Source organism: Vigna angularis, chromosome 5 (genome assembly GCF_016808095.1).
Source record: "Vigna angularis cultivar LongXiaoDou No.4 chromosome 5, ASM1680809v1, whole genome shotgun sequence".
Classification (NCBI taxonomy): domain Eukaryota; kingdom Viridiplantae; phylum Streptophyta; class Magnoliopsida; order Fabales; family Fabaceae; genus Vigna; species Vigna angularis.
Window position 1 is genome coordinate 4,818,482 of NC_068974.1, and position 21,466 is coordinate 4,839,947.

General features: G+C 35.0%; 2 protein-coding genes and 1 non-coding gene across 3 annotated transcripts; 2 read left to right on the top strand and 1 right to left on the bottom strand.

The window, feature by feature from the left end:
• Positions 1 to 3,227: 3,227 nt before the first annotated feature.
• On the bottom strand, positions 3,228 to 4,553 carry LOC108339151 (glutathione hydrolase 3). The gene is made up of 3 exons (XM_017576292.2): positions 4,394 to 4,553; positions 3,920 to 4,203; positions 3,228 to 3,674 (listed from the first exon to the last, which is right to left on the bottom strand). Exons 1-3 carry the CDS (start codon positions 4,551 to 4,553, stop codon positions 3,228 to 3,230), a joined length of 891 nt encoding a protein of 296 aa, XP_017431781.2.
• Positions 4,554 to 8,532: 3,979 nt separating this feature from the next.
• On the top strand, positions 8,533 to 8,614 carry TRNAS-AGA (transfer RNA serine (anticodon AGA)). Its single transcript has one exon. It is a non-coding gene; the product is annotated as a tRNA-Ser (tRNA).
• A 1,281-nt stretch (positions 8,615 to 9,895) lies between these two features.
• LOC108339152 (uncharacterized) lies at positions 9,896 to 12,083 on the top strand. Its single transcript, XM_017576294.2, has 3 exons — positions 9,896 to 10,172; positions 11,118 to 11,381; positions 11,695 to 12,083. The coding sequence occupies exons 1-3, from the start codon at positions 9,896 to 9,898 to the stop codon at positions 12,081 to 12,083; spliced, it is 930 nt and encodes a 309-aa protein (XP_017431783.1).
• Positions 12,084 to 21,466: the final 9,383 nt, after the last annotated feature.

The window sequence follows — 21,466 nt, forward strand, 5'->3', positions numbered from 1 at the left end:
AATCTATTTTAGAACTTCTTTTAGGTCACTTTTCTTTGCTCTTTTAAAGTTCATTCATTTTCTGGTTTATGTTGTTTTAACTTAGGTTCTTTTGCTGTTTTTGAATCTATTTTAGAACTTCTTTTAGGTCACTTTTCTTTGCTTATTTCTATTATTTTCTCTTCCTTTATAGTTACTTGTTCTGTTTTAAGCTCTTGATTAGTTTCATGCTTTGTTTCAAGTTTTCAATTAGGATTTTGTTCATAATTAGGTTCTGTTTTCTTTCTATTACTGTTTTAAAACTGTTTTGAATCTGTTTAGCTTTCTTTTTGTCAATTCTCTATTCTGGTTATATTGCATATGTCAATTCTGGTTATAAACTGCACCATAATTGGTTACTGGACAGCAGAAAAATCGCCCTTCGGAAATTACCGAAGGCTTTTGGCCCTCGGTAATTACCGAAGGGCTAAAGCCCTCGGTAAATGTTAGCGACAAGGGATTTACCGAGGGCTCTTTGGCCGTCGATAAGCCTTCGGTAATTACCTTTTACCGACGGTTTTGGGCTGTTTCCGAGGGCTTCTGGCCTTCGGTAATACCCTTCTTTTTTGTAGTGATTTAACTACAAGTTTTTCTTTTTTTATTAAAAAATAATAAAAAAATTTCTAATTCAAATATAAATAATGGGGAATATTCTTAAATTAGATTTATGATCAATCCAACATAAGATTTTATTCACACAAAGATATCACAAAATTTCTTCAACAAAATATTTAATAACTTCATAGTTATTCAAATTTGATTTTGTATAAAAATTGAGATACTAAGTATAGATTTGTGGATTTTTCATGTTGTATAATTATTCCATACAAACATAATTTCACTCGACCTTCCATTCCAATATTTTGTAAAATGACTAATCTAACAAAAAATATTTATTAGAAAAATTAGGTGGATTGGTGAGGTAACCCAGCTCACCACAGTTCAACCCAGATGAATCAGATTCTTAGTGAATAAAGATCAAAATTAGTCTATATTAAAATTTAAAAAAAAATTAAACTCAATCCGACTCAAACTTGTGATGGATTAGGTTAGATCACGGGTTCCAACCTATTTTAATCATACTATTTGGACAAAAAAAATTTATCCTTTGAGTCTCTCTTTTCTTTCCTTTTATTCTACTTTCATTTTGCTTTTCCATTTGAATATTCTAGGGGAATCTTGTTTTGAAAGATTTTGACATAAAAAAGGAAGCTGGGGGCATGTCATGCAGAGCTTTCCAAAGGCAATTTAGGTTTGAAGTGACAGAAAACTATATTGAAATCCATCTCTTTTGGGCTGAAAGGGGACTTGTTGCATACCAGCTCAAGGTACTTATGGGCCCTTGATTCAAGCCATCCATGCTATCCCAGGTAAAACTACAGAAGAAAAAAAAAAGTAGGCAATTCAGTTGTTTAACTACTAACCTTTAACAATAATGTTTAATCTCTTGTCAGTAAAATATTCAAAATTTGTATTTTTGATTTTGATAGAGTGTACCTGTATTCTACAGATTTAACGATTGCTTCTGATTTTGAATTAGCAAGACAAATATCCGACAAGCATAATATGAAGTACTTTTCTTCTGAAGATGTATGCTGATAGTAATTGAGTCGTGTTAATGCTAGCAAAATGAATTTAGGATTCCCTCCTCTTTGACACCAACAATTTGTGCATTCAACATTCAAAAACATGTTTATCATTTTAGAAAACAACCTCTTAATGGATCTGGTGGACCCTAGACTTTCAGAATTCAATGAGAAAGAAGTAAATCGTGTTCTGGGAATAGCACTTCTGTGCACTCAAACATCACCAGACCATTAATTATTTGTTGTAATTGATAGATTTTCTGGAATTTAGAGTGTGAGATGCATTTAATCCATTCTGGAGATTAACCTTCAAAGTGTTAAAATTTTCATGATTTTGGAAACTATATTCCTTGAAAATTGTAACACCAAATTCTAGAATTGAAAGTAAAGAAAGAACAAGCACGAAAAGTTGAAACCAGAAATTAAACATTTGAAAACTTGATTATATTTATAGTTTCCTTACAAAAATGCTTTTAATTTTAGTTCCTATTTTACTTTATTGTTTATTTATGTCCTTTTCAAATTTTTGTTGTTGTTGCTCTTCCCAGTTAATTTTCTTCATCAAACTTAATAATAATAATAATAATAATAATAATAATAATAATAATAATAATAATAATAATAATAATGTCATAATAACATTACCACATGTCAAAAATATTGTTAAAAGTATTCATGAATAAATGATGTCATCATGTACAAAAACATAATTTTTGAATGAAAATTTTAGTTTTATTTTAACATAATTTTTCTTATTTATATTTAATTTTATATCATATTTATTTTTAAAAGTAAAATAGTAATTATTTAATTTTATTTATTAAAGGCTTAATACCTGTTTTTGTCCCTCTTTTTAAGGGAAATGTTCACTTTCGTCCTACCTTTTTCAAAAAGTTCAATGTGATCCCACGTTGTGAAAAAAGTGTCCAAGTTAATCCTTTTTTGTCACGGCGTTAAATATTTAACGATTCTGTTGCCAACTAGGACTGATGTGTGCAACGTGATTTTTTACTTGCGTAACGTGGCAGTGACAGTTTTCCATTAACTGAGAACGTGGCAGTGGGCAGTGAGATTAAGATTCTGAGTGTTAGGGTTTGATTTGGGTATTTCGAAATCGCGATTTGGGGATAAGCATTTTGGAGTGCCTGCAAATCAAATTTGGGTGAACCAGAACAGAGAGGATGAGGATCTCCTGCAACGTCAAGCTTGAACAGAGAAAAGAGGGAGAACAAAGAGAACCCGAAAACATATATGGGGAAGAATAAAGTTGCTCCCCTAGCAATCCTTTTGTGCGAGCTCCAAGACTCCCAAGCCGTCTTAAGTTAGGGTTTCCGCGAAGAAGAGGAAGGCAAACAAAATTGGGAAAAAAATTCTTCAGATTAGGGTATTGAGAAACAATAAAAAAAACAAAAGGACATGAGAAACAATTGTTGCAGAATTCCCATTGATATTAAATGTTGTTCCCCAGGTTTTGCTTTATTGGAGATATAAAATTCATCTATCAATAGACTAATGAAACTGCTTAACCTTTTAGAATGACATGCTCCAATCTTTGAACCAAAACAGTTAAGTCTTTTCCGTATATGCAGTAATAGAATCATGAAAAAAAGGATGTCTTAATATCTACAGAGCAACATGGCAGAAAAGAGGGGAGAGGAATGTACAAACCAGTGAAAGAGCAAGTGTTCCAGACGAAGGAGGTGGCATTCCATATATGGTGTATCCCATCACATTCAGAGTCATTGCATCTGCTATTTCCACCTTGTAATTACGTAGATCTTCCATTGTTAAAATGCCACCAGCCTCTTTGATATCCTTCACTAACTTTTCAGCAATGGTACCATTGTAGAAAGCTTGTGGCCCTTGCTCTGCCACTACCTCTAAGGTGCGACCGAGTTCCTCATTTTTACACACATCCCCTTCTTTCAGCAAAGTTCCTTCGGGTGCATATAGCTTTCTTAACCCAGGATCATCCAATATCTTTTTGGCATCTTTAGCTATGAAATCTCCAAGAGTAGGAGACACTTCAAAACCCTTTTTAGCAAGTTCTATAGCTGGTTGGAATAAGGTCTTCCATGGAAATCGTCCATGCTTTAACCAAGCTGCATGAAGGCCTGCCAATTTTCAATCTTTATAAATAAACAAAAGTTCTCTACAAACTAATTTATAGAATTTTTTTCTTTATAAAATATTTTGAAGAAGTTTATCTAAACAGGTTGAACATACTAAAAGGAAAATATTAATTTTGTCCTTTGATATGTCAAGCATGAGGTTCAACAGCTTTAATGGTTTAGCAGAAAGAGTTAACTTCAAACCTGTGAAGCAGATGCAGGAGCAGTTTCTCTCATGTCGAAAGCTTGTGTTTGGGAGGTTGAAGAAGATCGAACAACCATGAAACCGCCACCCCCTATGCCACTTGATGCTGAGAGAACAACACCAATGCATAGTGCAGCCGCAACTGCAGCATCCACAGCATGTCCACCCTGCTTAATCAATGAAACACCAATTGCAGAACATCGAGCATCATCAGTTGCAACAACTCCCACATCTGATTCTACAATATCTTCATCACTGGTTGTCAACCCTTCATTATATTTTCCTGTTAACGTTAATTAAAAATAATTTGGGGTTGTTAATTTCTGTTGTAAGTGATAAATTTTAATTATTTCTCTAATTCTAAGTGAGAAATTTAATTAAACCAATTGAATCCTAATTACTCTAGTTAAACCCCAAATGCTGATTCATCTCAATACCCTAATCTGAAGAATTTTTTCCCCAATTTTGTTTGCCTTCCTCTTCTTCGCGGAAACCCCAACTTAAGGCGGCTTGGGAGTCTTGGAGCTCGCACAAAAGGATTGCTAGGGGAGCAACTTTATTCTTCTCCATATATGTTTTCGGGCTCTCTTTGTTCTCCCTCTGTTCGAGCTTGACGTTGTAGGAGATCCTCATCCTCTCTGTTCTGGTTCACCCAAATTTGATTTGCAGGCACTCCAAAATGCTTATCCCCAAATCGCGATTTCGAAATATCCAAATCAAACCCTAACACTCAGAATTTTAATCTCACTGCCCACTGCCACGATCTCAGTTAATGGAAAACTGTCACTGCCACGTTACGCAAGTAAAAAGCCACGTTGCACACATCAGTCCTAGCTGGCAGCAGGATCGTTAAATATTTAACGCCGTGACCAAAAAGGATTAACTTGGACACTTTTTTCACAACGTGGGACCACATTGAACTTTTTGAAAAAGGTAGGACGAAAGTGAACATTTCCCTTAAAAAGAGGGACAAAAACAGGTATTAAGCCTTTATTAAACCATTTTTTTAATTTATCATACATATTACAACCTACATATACTGATAAAAAAAATGTCGAATCTTTTTATTCATTCCTTCAAATCTCTTAATCCAAACAATTCCACAATCCACTCTTATTCTTTCAAATTCATCAACTCTCTCCTTCTCAAATTCTCATACCAATCCAAACACTAACTACATGTCTAAACAATAAAATAAAAAATGGTATTTTATTTGTTGGACTAAAATGAAAAGTTTGTAATTTTTTTTATATTTTAAAAATGATCTATATGGTTGTTTTAGGTAGCTGGATATTAGAAGAATTTATGCAATTATTGAATTTTTTGCAACAGAAAATTGATTTTGTGTGTTAATTAATCTAGACGAGTGATTAAAAAGTGAGTAATGACTTTTTCCAAATCTCGTTACATGAAACATTGTAAAATTTCGTATAGAAATAGAGCGATGATATTGTTCATACCATCCTTGCAGCCATGCAACACAAGACCGAAGATATACAATAGATTAATAGACTGATATATTATGTTGCTATATAGTAAAACATTAATATAATTTAAGTTGCTAATTATGTCATACCTTGTTTGTCAAAATTGTTAGATGATTTGGTTAACAACCCAAAATATATAGTAAAAACTATATAAATAGTAGTCAATATCATAATATGATAGAACAGTTAAAGACTTGCAGATAAGGAATTAATCTTACAGTCATTCAAAATGGTTATAAAATTTAAAACTTTATCTACAATAAGTATTCCAAAAAAAGATAACAGGCAACTAAAAGATCAAATCTAAACTAGGCAACAGCGTCATCGCCCTCCAATGCCTGCTCCAGAGGAACCTCATCCACCTCTGCTCACATCCAAATGGATGATCATTGCAAAAGGAAAACATCACATGTACCACATACAAATACAAGAGTAAGGGTGAGCTAGGTAAACAAAGATCATACAATTATAATAACATAAGACATGTAGAGTTCAATCAAGCACATCATACTGGTCAAACATCCTAACATCCTAACTTCTAAACTTGACTCGTCCAGACTTAGAATAATTGTCGAGCTATGGCGGGTTATGCACTCATGGTGGCCTCTACTGTTTTGCAAAGCCATTGCAAAAGGATTTCACCCTGCCACCCTCACGAGGTTAGTTTGTTCCGGGCCTTGAGGCATACTGGAAGCCCTCAAGACTAAGACCTCCTGCTACTCCTCACCACATGGTTCAATCCTCTCTACTTGAGAATGAAAGACCATTGGAGTTTCAGGAAAACCCCCAAGACTGAGCTCCCTGCAATTACTCTAAACAACCTGGAATCTCACCAAGAGATTCTATACTGATCTTACAATCATCCCCTTGAATCACATACTTTTACTTGTAATTTCAATCATAATCATACATATTTATATATTGCTATACACCGTAAACACACTTTACTAGATATATCAGCATTTAATAGAATTCCATCCCATAAAATAGCAAAAGAGAGAAATCTGCTTACCATCATTCGCTCTGCGTACCCCATTCGCAAGGCAAGACCGGGAGTCACTCGCATAGCGATTTGTCTCGCTATGCGAATTAACTCGCAGAGGTACCAAACCTCAATCTCTCGCATAGCGAACCCAGGTTGTTATGCGAGAACCCCAAACAGAGACCAACCCTCCCAAACCACTCGTTATGTTGTCTTCTTCGCTATTCGAATAAAATTGGAATTAACCCCAAACCACTAGCAGGCGCATAGCGTCTTGATTCGCCATGTGAATCACTCGACAGAGAGCAACCCACTCGAACCATTCGCACAACGCCCAAGTTCGTTATTCGAATAAACAAACAGAGAGCAACATCTCACTTCATCCGCACAACGCACCAACTCGCTGTGCGAATACCCTTGGCAGAGAGCACCCTATCATACAGACTCGCTATGCGAAACTACTCGCACAGCGAGTCTGCATAATCTGCATAACGAAATTCTGCAGATTTATGCAACTCAAGCACCAAATACCTATTCTAACTATTTTCCTCAACTTCTAACACTCCTATATTGTATTATACACCTAATTAGACTCTTCTAAGTGATTCTAACATTCCTACCACCAATCTAAAAAGATTATGAATCACTTTCTACTCTAAAACACTCAATTTCACCACTTAAGGACCCAAATCAAAATATATCACTTTGCACATGTTTCTGACCATTTAGAAGACTCATACAAGTCACAAATGACTTACCTATAATGCCTAAATATATCAAAAGATCCACTGACCTCTAATTCCCAATTTCACCATCTCACTTCCTCTAAAATGACCTAAAACCACCACCAATACACTGAAATTTATCTCTAATAGCTACTACAATAGAATAAAAGCTTCTAACTTACTCAATTACAGAGTTACATCACATCTAAATCAACCCACAAACCACATTTCACAGTTTCATCATTTGACAATCAAATCATACATAATTTACTTACACAAAAACTACACTTAAGCTCAAACAGCAAGTATATGCAGAGATCAAATACACACACCTATCAAACCATCAATTCAATTGTAAATCTAACCCCCCTTACCTCAAAGATTCACAGCCCAGCTCATCGGATTACCTCTATAGTACCTTGTACCGCAAGGAAACTCAACAGGACTCTACAAATCACCAATTGGTGACCAAGAATAACTCTTAGAGCTAAAATTTGACAGAGAATGGACAGGAGAACACCCAAAACACATGCAATCAGTAGAGATTGTCTGGTCTAGGTTTGAAAACAGCAGAGAGAAATAGAAGAACAACTTACCCGCTGGAATCGAGAAATTGATCGGTCAGTTACGAAGCCTTCAACGCCGTGGACGTCTGGGCACCTCCTGATCGTCAATCTGACAGCTCAGTGTGAAGGAATTCTAGAGAGAAGGCAGAAAACGAGTAGAGAACGGAGTTTTTAGAGAGATGAAGTGATTTAGATAATGAACTGAGCTTTAGTAAGTTATATCTATATTATACGATTATTTTTCTTAAAACTAAAAAGCTCGTCTCATTATTTTAATCCACTTATCTACTTTATTATTCTATTTTTCAGGTTCCTACATTCTATCTATTATTATAAATGATTATTTATTTAAAAAAATATAAGTTTTTAACTGTTAATAAATGCAAAATTAATATGACCTGTTAGATAGATTGTTTTTCTATTAAAAAGATTTCTAATATCATATGCAAACTTATGATATATAATAAAAATAAAATAAATTGTTGAATTAATATGTTATCTCCATATCCATAATGTCTCACAGTGTTGAAGGGTCATCAACACCCACCAAAACGGATGTAAAATCTGTAGTGGATCCTATCACGAGCGCAACTAATATAATACTCACTACTAACATATCTCGATAAAAAAAATTATTCCCTACATTTTTCATTATTACACATATCTGATTTTATTGAAAATTCTTTAAAACACTGGATAATTTATATCCTATAGTTCTTTAATTTGTCATACTAAATAGGGAATATAATTATAATTTATATTACTTTTATTATATTATATGTTATTATCTTATCTTTTTGTACTATGTTTGTTTTTAATCTATTTCTTTTCTTACTGTTTTAACGTCATCAAGTGGACGTGCCGGAGTGGTTATCGGGTATGACTAGAAATCATGTGGGCTCTGCCCGCGCAGGTTCGAATCCTGCCGTTCACGGATTTTGGTTTTTTCTTCTAAATATAATTAATTCTGTTTTTTTCTATCTTCAGAAATTCTTCATTACTCTTTTGTATTTGTTTATTTTGCAATATTAGTTATAAAGTTTTATTTAAGGATGGGAAAAAATTTAATTCATAATGATATAATTACTTTAAGTTTCCTTTAATGGATTTGTATCAAATTCAATATATTTTCAAATTTTAAGTTTAATTTTTTTAATTGAATTTGAATTGGGTATAAACGGGTGAATTTTTTAGATTTTTAAAAATTCTAAATCAAGTTGAATATGAGTTAGTTCAAGTCATGAAATGGTAGGTCAAGTGAGGTAAGACAAAACTGAGTTATGAAATGATTGGACTAACTCATGCAAGTTCAATTGTACTGTAATGTTGTTTGATTTTTCTTCTCATTCTAAAAGAAGTTGGAAATTCATATGATTTTAACTTGATTTTCAGTTTTACTAACCTACTATTGATGTTGAGGTTAATGAGTAGAAAGTGATAATCTATACACTAAAGTAGTAAAAGTGAAAAGAAATTCTATAATTATACCAATATCATGATTATAGTTTTGTTGTGCCCATTCTCTCCTTTGTTTATCTCTTTATTTTTCCATGAAACAAACACCATTTTCTTGAATACTATTGGTGATTTAGGTTATGGTATTAAATATTACATTCCATTTTTTTCTTATAAAGATGCCTCTCATTGACTTCTAACGTTTCTTTCAGAAGTCAAACTGGGTTTTATTTTTCAAGGTTAAGAAAAACAAGCACCAATAAATCGTATGAAACAATATTTAGATGAAAAGTACTATAGAAACATATTCTTATACACACACTAAGATTAAAAGTACCCAATTTTGAGATTATCTGTTTTCATTTGAATAGTCTAAAAGAAACGACCTTATAGTCAAAATTAAAAAGGTATGAAATCATTTATTGCACCGACACCTCTTACAATTCCCCATCATTAAATCTTCATCCAATATCTATATAGTCTTCATGATAATAGAAAAACCATATCATTCTGGTTTAAATACCACGTAATCAATAACATAATGGTAGCATAGCAGAGGAATCTTTTCTGTTATTAGTGGACATTCTAGAACAACAATGAGCTGTCAATAGCAAACTACTGGTTTAGTGTCTCATGCCATGAAAATGGTGCATACAGAGTTTTATGCAGATTACCTTTCTTCCTTTTTTTTACTGTCATGGTTTCTGTTATGGTATCAGAGCCATCTAAAGGTTCAAGCTTTTTCTAGCTTACCTCTTTCATGGCCGATTCAGGCTCTTCTGGAAATGAGGACGAAAATATTCTACCTCCTCCTCTCTTTGTTGATCCCAACCAAAATCCTTCCAGCCCCTTCTACATACACCCAAGTGAGAGCCCTTCATCTGTTGTGGTCTCCCCACCTCTTTCGGCCAACAACTTCCAGTCATGGTCTCGTTCCTTCCGAATGGCCCTCATCTCTAAAAACAAGATGGGTTTCCTCAATGGCAACATCCCCATCCCAGCACCCACTGATCCCTTACACCCCTCTTGGGAAAGATGTAACACTCTGTTAATGTCATGGATCCTCAATTCCCTTTCTCCTTCAATAGCTCAAAGTGTTGTGTTTTTTTGAACGAGCTATTGATGTCTGGACTGATCTTCGCGAGCGTTTTTCTCAAGGAGATTTGCTTCGAGTCGCTGAGTTACAGGAAGAAATTTATTTTCTCAAACAAGGTGCGCTTTCCGTCACCGACTTCTACACCCATCTAAAATCACTCTGGGAAGAGTTGGACAACTACCGAACTCTGACCCCTTGTTCTTGCTCTGCTCGCACCTACCATTCATAGGACTTCATTATCCGCTTTCTGAAAGGGCTCGACGATCGATTTGCCATGGTTCGCTCACAAATCTTATTACTTGACCATCTTCCCTCTGCTAATCGTGTTTTCTCCATGATCATCCAACATGAGCGCCAACAGCATCACCCGTCTTCTCCCATGGAAACCAATCCCGTATTCCATGAAAGAACGAAACATCTGGATATAGACTGTCACATTGTGCGTGAAAAATCCCAAGAAGGCTTGATGAAACTACTCCCTGTTCCTTCTGCCAACCAGCTCGCGGATATTTTCACAAAAGCCTTACCTCCACATTCCTTCAAGCTAAACTTATCCAAGCTGCAGTTGCACAACATTTTTGCACCTCCAGCTTGTGGGGGGCTAATAGAAAAACCATATCATTCTGGTTTAAATACCACGTAATCAATAACAGAATGGTAGCATAGCAGAGGAATCTTTTCTGTTATTAGTGGACATTCTAGAACAACAATGAGTTGTCAATAGCAAACTACTGGTTTAGTGCCTCATGCCATGAAAATGGTGCATACAGAGTTTTATGCAGATTACCTTTCTTCCTTTTTTTTACTGTCATGGTTTCTGTTATGGTATCAGAGCCATCTAAAGGTTCAAGCTTTTTCTAGCTTACCTCTTTCATGGCCGATTCAGGCTCTTCTGGAAATGAGGACGAAAATATTCTACCTCCTCCTCTCTTTGTTGATCCCAACCAAAATCCTTCCATCCCCTTCTACATACACCCAAGTGAGAGCCCTTCATCTGTTGTGGTCTCCCCACCTCTTTCGGCCAACAACTTCCAGTCATGGTCTCGTTCCTTCCGAATGGCCCTCATCTCTAAAAACAAGATGGGTTTCCTCAATGGCAACATCCTCATCCCAGCACCCACTGATCCCTTACACCCCTCTTGGGAAAGATGTAACACTCTGTTAATGTCATGGATCCTCAATTCCCTTTCTCCTTCAATAGCTCAAAGTGTTGTGTTTTTTTGAACGAGCTATTGATGTCTGGACTGATCTTCGCGAGCATTTTTCTCAAGGAGATTTGCTTCGAGTCGCTGAGTTACAGGAAGAAATTTATTTTCTCAAACAAGGTGCGCTTTCCGTCACTGACTTCTACACCCATCTAAAATCACTCTGGGAAGAGTTGGACAACTACCGAACTCTGACCCCTTGTTCTTGCTCTGCTCGCACCTACCATTCATAGGACTTCATTATCCGCTTTCTGAAAGGGCTCGACGATCGATTTGCCATGGTTCGCTCACAAATCTTATTACTTGACCCTCTTCCCTCTGCTAATCGTGTTTTCTCCATGATCATCCAACATGAGCGCCAACAGCATCACCCGTCTTCTCCCATGGAAACCAATCCCGTATTCCATGAAAGAACGAAACATCTGGATATAGACTGTCACATTGTGCGTGAAAAATCCCAAGAAGGCTTGATGAAACTACTCCCTGTTCCTTCTGCCAACCAGCTCGCGGATATTTTCACAAAAGCCTTACCTCCACATTCCTTCAAGCTAAACTTATCCAAGCTGCAGTTGCACAACATTTTTGCACCTCCAGCTTGTGGGGGGCTAATAGAAAAACCATATCATTCTGGTTTAAATACCACGTAATCAATAACAGAATGGTAGCATAGCAGAGGAATCTTTTCTGTTATTAGTGGACATTCTAGAACAACAATGAGCTGTCAATAGCAAACTACTGGTTTAGTGCCTCATGCCATGAAAATGGTGCACAGAGTTTTATGCAGATTACCTTTCTTCCTTTTTTTTACTGTCATGGTTTCTGTTACATGAAATTATTTAGTGTAAATATTAGTTAAATTAGACAAGTTAATTTCTCTTATTCTACTATTAACTCACTAAACCCAAATAGTTAATAATAGATAATTTATATATAGAAAAATAAAACATATAATTATAATTCAAATAATTTTCCTTACTCTCTTATTTTTTCCTACCAACCAAATCAACTTATAATAATTATATAGTTATTATAAGTGAAATAATTTTCTGTATTAATTTTCTTCATCCATCTTTTCTCCACGTTACTCTCGAACCACCTAGCTAGGGCTCCACTTTCTCTCTCATCGTAAAACCACCAATGTTGACACTTCGCCGGCGCTGTCCATTTCTTCTTCTCCCAAGGATTCCTTCGTATTTTGGGGGTCCCTGTTCTGATAATGGAGTGTAGAATTAATTATAGTAGTAAATTCTATTTCTATTAGTTTAATCAAAAATAAAATAAATATGATATTAACTAAATTATATTAATTCAATTTAATAAGAAAAGATAAATATTACATGAAGTGTTAGTAGGTCATAGATCAGGTAAAATCGTACATGTTGAAAAGTAATGTTTATGTATATATATTTTTATTTTTACCAATTTTTTTTTAAATATTTCATCCGTGACCAAACAGCACAGTGTTAAAGATTTAACCTTATAATTCAGATATAAAAATCATATTTAATTTTTTTTAATATGATGTATTGGATTAAAAAACACCCGTTGTTGCATTCAAATGATAATATCAATAACTTACTCTCTTTTTTTCTGTCAAATTATAATTATTATCAATTTGATTAATGTCTTAACTTTCGCGTAATACGGAAAGCACTAAAGAGCAACAAAAGACCAAGACCAAGACCAGGTCACAAGACAAGACTCCAACTACAAATAGAAGAACCTTGTTCTTAGTGATTGGACAACGTTAATAATGTAAATGCTTTAAATTTTAATTATATTACATTTTATTGAAAAATATATATGACTAACTATTTTCTTTATTTTTCTAGTGTCGCATTAAGGACCAACTATTTACTACTCTTTTTTGGATAATCGTTGCAAAAGATAATGTTTTCAACGAGAGGTTTTCACAAAACCTAAAACGATACATAGTTAAGACAAATGTTATTTCATTCTCCAAAGAAATTATTAAATGAATCTGAAGTTAAGAGTAGGGTATGTTGTTTTAAGCAAGGTGATTTGTATTTTCGGTATTTAAACTTTTGATATATATTGCAATTCTTTTATCTTTTTTTTCTTCTTTTTATGGCATTTAAATATAGGTTTAAACCATCGGTTGGTCCTCAAGTTTGTTGGAGAATCTTAAGTGGGTCCTCATATTTTAAACAATCTCAATTGGGTCATACTATTTGTAAAATTGAGCCAATTGGGTCCAAATATTTGAAAAATTGAGCCAATTAAGTCGTGTCAGTTAAATCTTCACTAACGGCATTAATAGCGACTGACGTGTTGCACGCTAATGTCAAAGTGTATGATTATGTGGAATTTTTATTTAATTTAAGACAATGTGACATGACAAAGGGTTTTAGTGGCCCATCATCACCGCCACCGCCGCAGTCACCATTTTCACTATCACGACTAGATCCTCTTCAACCACCGCCGCGGACCACCCAATATCAGATCACTAACCTGCAGAGAAGCTCAGATGAAAAATCCCAAAAATCCCCAATCGAAACTAAGAGTCTCGCACCATGATACGTTGGAGGACGAAAACCTTCGTTGCAGTAGAGACATTGCCGCTGAGACGCCCACTGGCCCAAAAATTATCTCTCTTCGCTACAACTTGAGTGCTTGACAAACTATATTGTGGAATTGTCTCTCTTGGAGTACAATATGCTTTGTTATGCTCCATCACTTATAACCGCTTCTGCAATTTTTCTGGCCAAATTTATACTTTGTTGAAAGTTGTGATTTTTTAGTAGAAGGGTTGGCGGTTGTTGAGTCAATGAAAGGTGTTGATCAAAGTAATTTGAAACGAATGAATGGCTTTTTCTTTTTCCGAATCTAGCCAGGAACAGAGGAATTCAAAGAGAAAATGAGGCCTCATTTCTAAAAAAATATACCATATTTAGTATCGACGTCATCTAAAAAGAGTTTGGACCAAGACCCCAAATGCTAAGGTCAAAGCAAGTGCCAAAAAATTCAGACTCCAAAAATTCTTATCAAGCTAAAAATATCTCTAAAATAATGAAAATGATTCATCTGGACAATAATTTAAAAAAGGAACATTGAATGGGCTTCATTTGTGACTGATAGGATTTTTGAGATGGGTGTTGTAAGTTCTGGGATTAATGTCTTGCTTTCTAATGCTTATGCTGCTGTTGGGAGATGGGAGGAGGTGGCGAGAGCGAGAAAAATGCTGAGGGATCAGGGAATAAAGAAAGAAACTGGTTTGAGTTGGGTGGAGGAGGGTAACAGGGTTCATACATTTGCTGCTGGGGATAGGTCTCATGGGAAGACCAATGAAATTTATGAGAAGGTGGAGGAGCTGGGAGAGAAAATTGTGAAAGCTGGGGTATGTACATGCGGAGATTATTGGTGATGATGGCAAGGTGATGAATGACATGAGAGTCACTGAACAACAGAACACTCATTCAATTTAATACACATTTCGTTTTAATACACATTGCCACCTCAACTAAAAAAAATTACAGCTCAGCATCTGCAGACGGCGTCAATGAAAACTTAATGGAGAGGGCTTAATTGACTCATTTTTACAAGTTTATGGACCTGATTGAGACCGAAAAAAAAACGAGGACCCACTTGAGATTGGCACACAAATACGAGGACCAAACGAGGGTTTAAACCTTTAAATATATTATTCTTATTTTATAATGTATTTTAATAGCTATTAGAAATTGAGTTTAACCTCTTTTTTTTTAAATTAAAACTCGTTTATAAGTATAAATTGATCTTCAATACACCTATCTCATGTTAAGACACATGTATTCATGCATGAAATTAGATATTTATCAGTAATCTGATAACAATTCACATAATAAGTGTTACAGTTCACTAGATAGATTTTAATATTACATTAGAAAGAGAGTTTAAGTCTAACTTATTTTCATAAAACTAACTTGTAAGGTAGGGTTTACAACAATTTATACACTGTAAACTTGTTTTATCTCTAGTTAATGTGCATGACACCACAAATAATTCTCATTGGAACCACCATCATTGAACGACCCCTTCCAAAGCCTAGAAACACCCAAAAAGCCTCCACCTCATACCCTCCACCATTTCTTGATGAAAAGGCATATAAGTAAGAAAATGAAGAACTTCGTCTTGTTCTTCAAGAATCTCAGAAGGAAGCACAACGCTCAATCACTGTTGGACTTTACCAATAGGGTAGTGTTAGCTTCTATGACCCCTATCCAAGGTCTCGCTTGTGCCAACCACTCATTTGAGTCTTAAGCTACCTCTGGATTTTTTCAAGCAGTTCTTCATGGTGGCCATGATCAAAGAAATAAAAGAAGTTCTCTTACTGCTTGATGTGATTGCACCTTGATTCACTGCTATTGACTGAAGGTCCATAAAGATGACTAGGGTTTAACTAATTAAGGATGTGTGCCCTACTTCCACATGCCCAGTCTTGGCTAATCCCAAAAAGACATGGAATTCTGATGTTTCAACCAACGTCAACGAATCATATGCTTACCTCTACTGGCAACAAGCAATTTTTTCCAACACATATGCATCTAGAGGAAATCATGCGTCATCTAGCCAACACTTGTCTTTAAGGAGTTTGGCAAAGGGATAATTCCACCAGGCATGTATAACACCCCTAATAGGATGTCATGTATGAAGAAAGGGTTAAATATGTTTTTAGTCCCCCAACTATTACGCGATTTTATTTTTTGTCTCTCTTTCAACTTTTGGTACACTTTGATCCTTCTCTTTAAGAAAACTATAATTTTACGTCGTCCAAGACCAACGACATTAAAAATAAGCTGAGGTGGCTAACAGTGGTGTGACACGTCATTTTTTTTTTCTAACACGGTCAATCTTTCTCAGCTTTTCTCCCTCCCACTTCCTTCGTTTCCTTCCTTGCATCTTCCACTCCCTCCATCATCTTCACCAAATCCTCCAAATAAAGAAGCCCATCACCGTCAGAATCCATCGTTGCAATCACCATCTCAGCCTCTCTCAACCATAAATATAACGTAACTTGTTTCATCTTCATTGGAGCAATGTCGTTGATTATCTATGAATCAGTTCCTTTCCATCTTTATACAGAAATGTTGATATATGCGATGAATATTTTCTTTGGATTAATGTGGCTTCATTCTACTAGAATCTTTCATTTAGTTACTTATTCATTTTTCCTTATCAGCACTTATGTAGTTTGCATAAAAAAAACCTGGTTCCCTTTTGAAGAACAAAAGTTCGCAACAATCAAGTCCATAAGTTTCTAGGTGCTCTTTGTGGTCTTTTTTCAGTAAATTTATGCAATTGTTGTTGTTTATAAGTTACCAGTTCTAGTATGATTCATTTTCATGAATATGACAGTTTGATGGGAGAGATAAATTGAAGTTGAGGCACATTAGAAATAGGAGATGAACATGGTTTCATGTATGAACCAATATGTTATTCCTTGAGAAACTACTATTTGCTATTACTGAGAAATTGCTAAGTTCCAATTGTTCCTTTTGTGTGGTATTTTATATTTTTCATAGGAAATAAATATTGATTTTGCTTCTCATCTATTCTTAATTTTCCCACAACATTGTTCTACTTAACTTGTCATTAATTAAACTTAAATTTCAGAATGCTTATAATGGCTTAAAGAAAAAAGAAGTTGAAATGCTTTGTACTGAAAACTCTGAGCAACGAGAGAATTATTCTGATTCAACAGATAGCAAACAAGAGACCCTACATAATAATCGGCAGTAAAGTGAGTCAAAAGTAAATTCCAAAACAGTGGAAAATAATACAGAGAGTAGCACTACAGATCAAGATAAAATCTTTAAGAAACCAGACAAGATTCTGCATTGTCCTCGATGCAATAGTTTATACTTGGAGGATGATGATTCTTTGTTGAGAGGAATGATGATTAAGGGTAGTGAATACGAGCGGGTGCTGAGGTACTTGGACGAGGACGGTGATGAAAAGATTTCAGCTTGTGAGTTGAGGAACAAAATAGGGATGCTGGGTGGGGAGGTTGGGTTGAGAGAGGCTCAGATGGTGATTGCGGCAGTGGATTCTGACAGTGATGGGTTTCTTTGTTTGGAGGATTGGGTGAAGATGATGGAGGGAGTGGAAGATGCAAGGAAGGAGTCAGAGGGAGAGGGAGGGAGAAAATTCGGAAAGATTGAGAGTGTAAAAAAAATGACGTGTCAGACCATCGTTAGCCATCTCAGCTTATTTTTAACGCCGTTGGTTTTGGAGGACGAAAAATTATAGTTTCCTTAAGGAGAAAGATCAAAGTGTACCAAATTTTGAAAGAGGGACAAAAAACAAAATCGCGTGATAGTTGAGGGACTAAAAACATATTTAACCCTAAAAAAATAATCTTAGAGTACGAATTGTATGAAACGTTCTCGTCCAATTTTTTTTTAAATAACATTGTGGAAGCAAACCATACAAATATCATAATACCTTAAGTCCATACATTACAACAAACCAAAACTTACTTGTTCCTTAAAATACCAAAACCAAACAGATGTAAATAAAAAAAAACAATATAAAAACCCGACAAGTTTTATTCTCCATCTACTCCCGTACACGTACGATCATTGTAGATGGAACCACAACCACAACATGCAAGGGTGAGCAACCAGAGATATCATAGTATATCACACAATATGAACACATTAAACACATACTATAACAAGTCATAACATCTTATGTCGACGCAGAAGATAATATCACAATCAGACAATTCACAAAACAATGTTGTTTCCTTGTATTTCGTCGTCACACCCCTTGTCTACCAAAACAGAATTTCTGACGCACCCCCTGAAATTACTAAGTTCACACCACTGTCCAATAAAACAAAATTTCGAACGCACCACCTCTAATTACTAAATACACCCCTTGTCCACTAAAAATATAATTTTTGACGCATCCCCTGTAATTACTAAATTCACACCCTTGTCCAATAAAACGGAATTTCTAACACACTCCTGTAATTACTAAATTCACGCGCAAGCTTCTCCTATTCATAAGACTTGATTCGAGCACACTAACACTCGAGAACCTCCTCATACTTTTTTCTGTATTCTCAAATGGCTTAGTTAAACCTATAAGAGGTTTAGGAATGTGTATATATAGCCCAAGGGTCAGAAACTGAAAAGTCAACTCCCAACTGCTAGTGATAATCGATTATCTTAAGTGATAATCGATTATTTGCGGCTGTTATGAGGTTTCCAAAAAGTGATAATCGATTATCCTGAGGGATAATCGATTATTTGCGCGCCCTGGACAATATTAAATCAGACAGTGGTAATTGATTATTCTGTGAAATAATTGATTATTTGCGCGAGCATTCTCTTTCTATTTTGGCTTGTGATAATCAATTATCTGCGCAATGATTCCCTAAAAAGGAAAACATCTAAGTATTTTTACATCATCAAAGTTATTCCTATACAATTGTTTCTACAAAATGTTTTTAATATAAATACACTAAGATTCTTCAATTCTTTAGCTTTTAACATCATCAAAACTTCATAGTAGCTTCAAGATACCAATGCTCCTTATTGGTAACAATCTCCTCCTTTTTTATGATGATAAAAAATCTCTTGTTTAAAAGCATTTCTAATTTCCTGTAAAGATCCAGACTTACAAACAACACAAACATGTTAGTAATAATTGCATTAATTAAAAGTTTTCTCCCCCTTTTTATCATAAACAAAAAGTTATCAAGAATAAAGGCTCCCCGTTAAATGGTTCTCCTCCTCATCAAAAGAATATATGTAATTCAGAAATAAAAGTGAATTTTCATAAAATGAAATAACAAAATGCATCATGAAATACAAGAAAAACAGAAATTCAACTTTAACCAAGAAATACAATAAAGATTTAGAAAGGAGGGGTTGGAGGATAATCAGGAGGTTGAAGGTTTAGGCGATCCTTAATGTTGCCCAACCTAGTGTCAAAATCTTCAAATCTCTCACATACATAGTCATGATGAGTTTGATGCATTTCCATTAGTTCATCAAATCTTACTTGATGAACCAAACTCATATCTTCCATTTGCTTTGAGAGGTTTGCAAAATACTCTTCCATGGAAAATGATGAAGAGGAAGGAATAGTTGAGGGACCAGCTGCAAATGGAGCAACTTCACGTATAGGTTCTGCCATGTGAGCATCTACATCATCATCTTCATCTTCTTGATTTTCTTCATCTTTATGAAGAAATACATTTCCATGTGCTACAAAGCCCATTTGGCGTAAAGTAGTTTCACCAATTTTTGTGCCAATCAACTGAATAGCTTGAGTATGTTCACCTTCAACATTGACTCATTTAAATTCAAGGATGCAAGAAATAAGGAGAGCATAAAGGGAGATGATAGGCTAAAAATTATTGTGCCTTTAGCATAGTGTCAGTGATGAGAGAAGGCCAATCAATGTGGACATGGTTCAAAATACCATAGATAAGGAGAAGATCTTGCTTAGAGTATTGAGCATGATTAGTGGCACGAGAGCATAGGATCCAAATTTTCAGGTAATGGATCATCCTCTCCTCCACTTTGAAACCGCCCACCAGTAGTTGTTGTCGGTTTAATTGTTGTTGAGGGTTTCTAAAAAAAGACTGGAAGGCAAGAAGACGATTGAACTTTGGAACTCCAAGATGAATTTTCACTGCATCATCCCAGATGGTGAGCATAACTACATTGGTTCAGATGTCGCCATCAAGAATGATGCGTAACCCTTTTACTTTAGTAGTAACAACACCATCACGATAACAAAAATTGTGGTAGAATACCCGAATGAGGTCGGAATAAATACATTCCTTTTGTTCAACGAGATTGGTTAAGCCTTGGTTTGCAAATAAATTAGGAAATTGGAACCCATAAAATTTGTAGTACTCTAAGCGAACATACTTCACACCCATGATCCATCTCTCCTGCCAAAATTGACCGAACTCAGCTTGTTTCTCCGGATCACAGATCCATCCTTCAAGAGTGGCAGGTCTGGGAGCTTGAGGACGTGAAGAGGATGCACCACCAGTACGTCTGCGTGTAGGCATCTTGCACCTTGAATCAGCAATGAAGATCAAAGAAGGTGTAGAAGAAAAGTATGAGAAAGAGAGTAAAAGCTTGATTAATCTTGATTTTGGTAGAGTTTGGGTGCAATGGGAGGTTGTTAATCGATTATGAATGAGTATTTATAGAGAGAATTGAAAAACTAGCCGTTTTTAATCGTTGTAACGACTATATTTTTGAATCTACGTCGATTGAATCGATTATCATTAATGAAAACCATTCCTAAAAGGACGTATTACCTACTTCAAGCAAAGTACTGAAAAAACATGTATGCTCTGATAAGTTGACTTATCCAACGGTTGATGCACATGAAGAAAGAGAAAACACAAGAATCAAGGCGAACGCTTAGTCTAGCGGACATTTATTCAAAAATCCTTTAAATTGAAGAGCTTTTGAAAGAAAAATCAAGAGGATAGCAAGAGAAAAGCTTACAACAAAATATCTATTCTTAGAAGCGTCAAAAAGAGAAGAAAAAAAGAGAAAAGAGAAGAGAAGAAGAGAAAAGAGAAGAGAAGAAAAGAAATACTTCCAACCTTCATTGTAATATTGTTTACTGATTAAAAGACAGAGAGAAAGAGAAAAGAGAGAAACACCTATGAGTGATTAGACTACTTTGTATTGTAATCATATATTCTCTGCAAGAGTAATAATCTAAACGACTTGTAAATCATCGTTGATTACAGTTCTTGTGAGAATTAAAACACTTACAACTAAATTGAACTCGAATTAAAAAAATCTAGACAAAATTATTTAGTACTAGATATGGTACGAATACTCAAAAGAAATCTTGGAAGTTGTTATATATATATATATATATAATTAATGCATAACAAACGTGAAAAATTGTCCAAGAGATTTTTTTTTAGGATTAAAGTAAAAAAGGCAGTTGGTATATTATGATTTTTTACATGGTTGGTGGTCCACAATTTGCATGTTAGCTAACCACATAAAAAATGACCACTAAAATTATTTATTGG

Coding starts and splice junctions, on each gene's coding strand:
- LOC108339151 (XM_017576292.2), bottom strand. CDS start 4,553: ATGAGGATCTCCTACAACGTCAAGCTCGAACAGAGGGAGAACAAAGAG. Junction 4,204..4,393: donor TTTCCGCGAAGAAGAGGAAG/GCAAACAAAATT, acceptor TAACGTTAACAG/GAAAATATAATGAAGGGTTG. Junction 3,675..3,919: donor CTCCTGCATCTGCTTCACAG/GTTTGAAGTTAA, acceptor TTTCCATGGAAG/ACCTTATTCCAACCAGCTAT.
- LOC108339152 (XM_017576294.2), top strand. CDS start 9,896: ATGGCCGATTCAGGCTCTTCTGGAAATGAGGACGAAAATATTCTACCT. Junction 10,173..11,117: donor ACACCCCTCTTGGGAAAGAT/GTAACACTCTGT, acceptor TGGCCGATTCAG/GCTCTTCTGGAAATGAGGAC. Junction 11,382..11,694: donor ACACCCCTCTTGGGAAAGAT/GTAACACTCTGT, acceptor GCTTTCTGAAAG/GGCTCGACGATCGATTTGCC.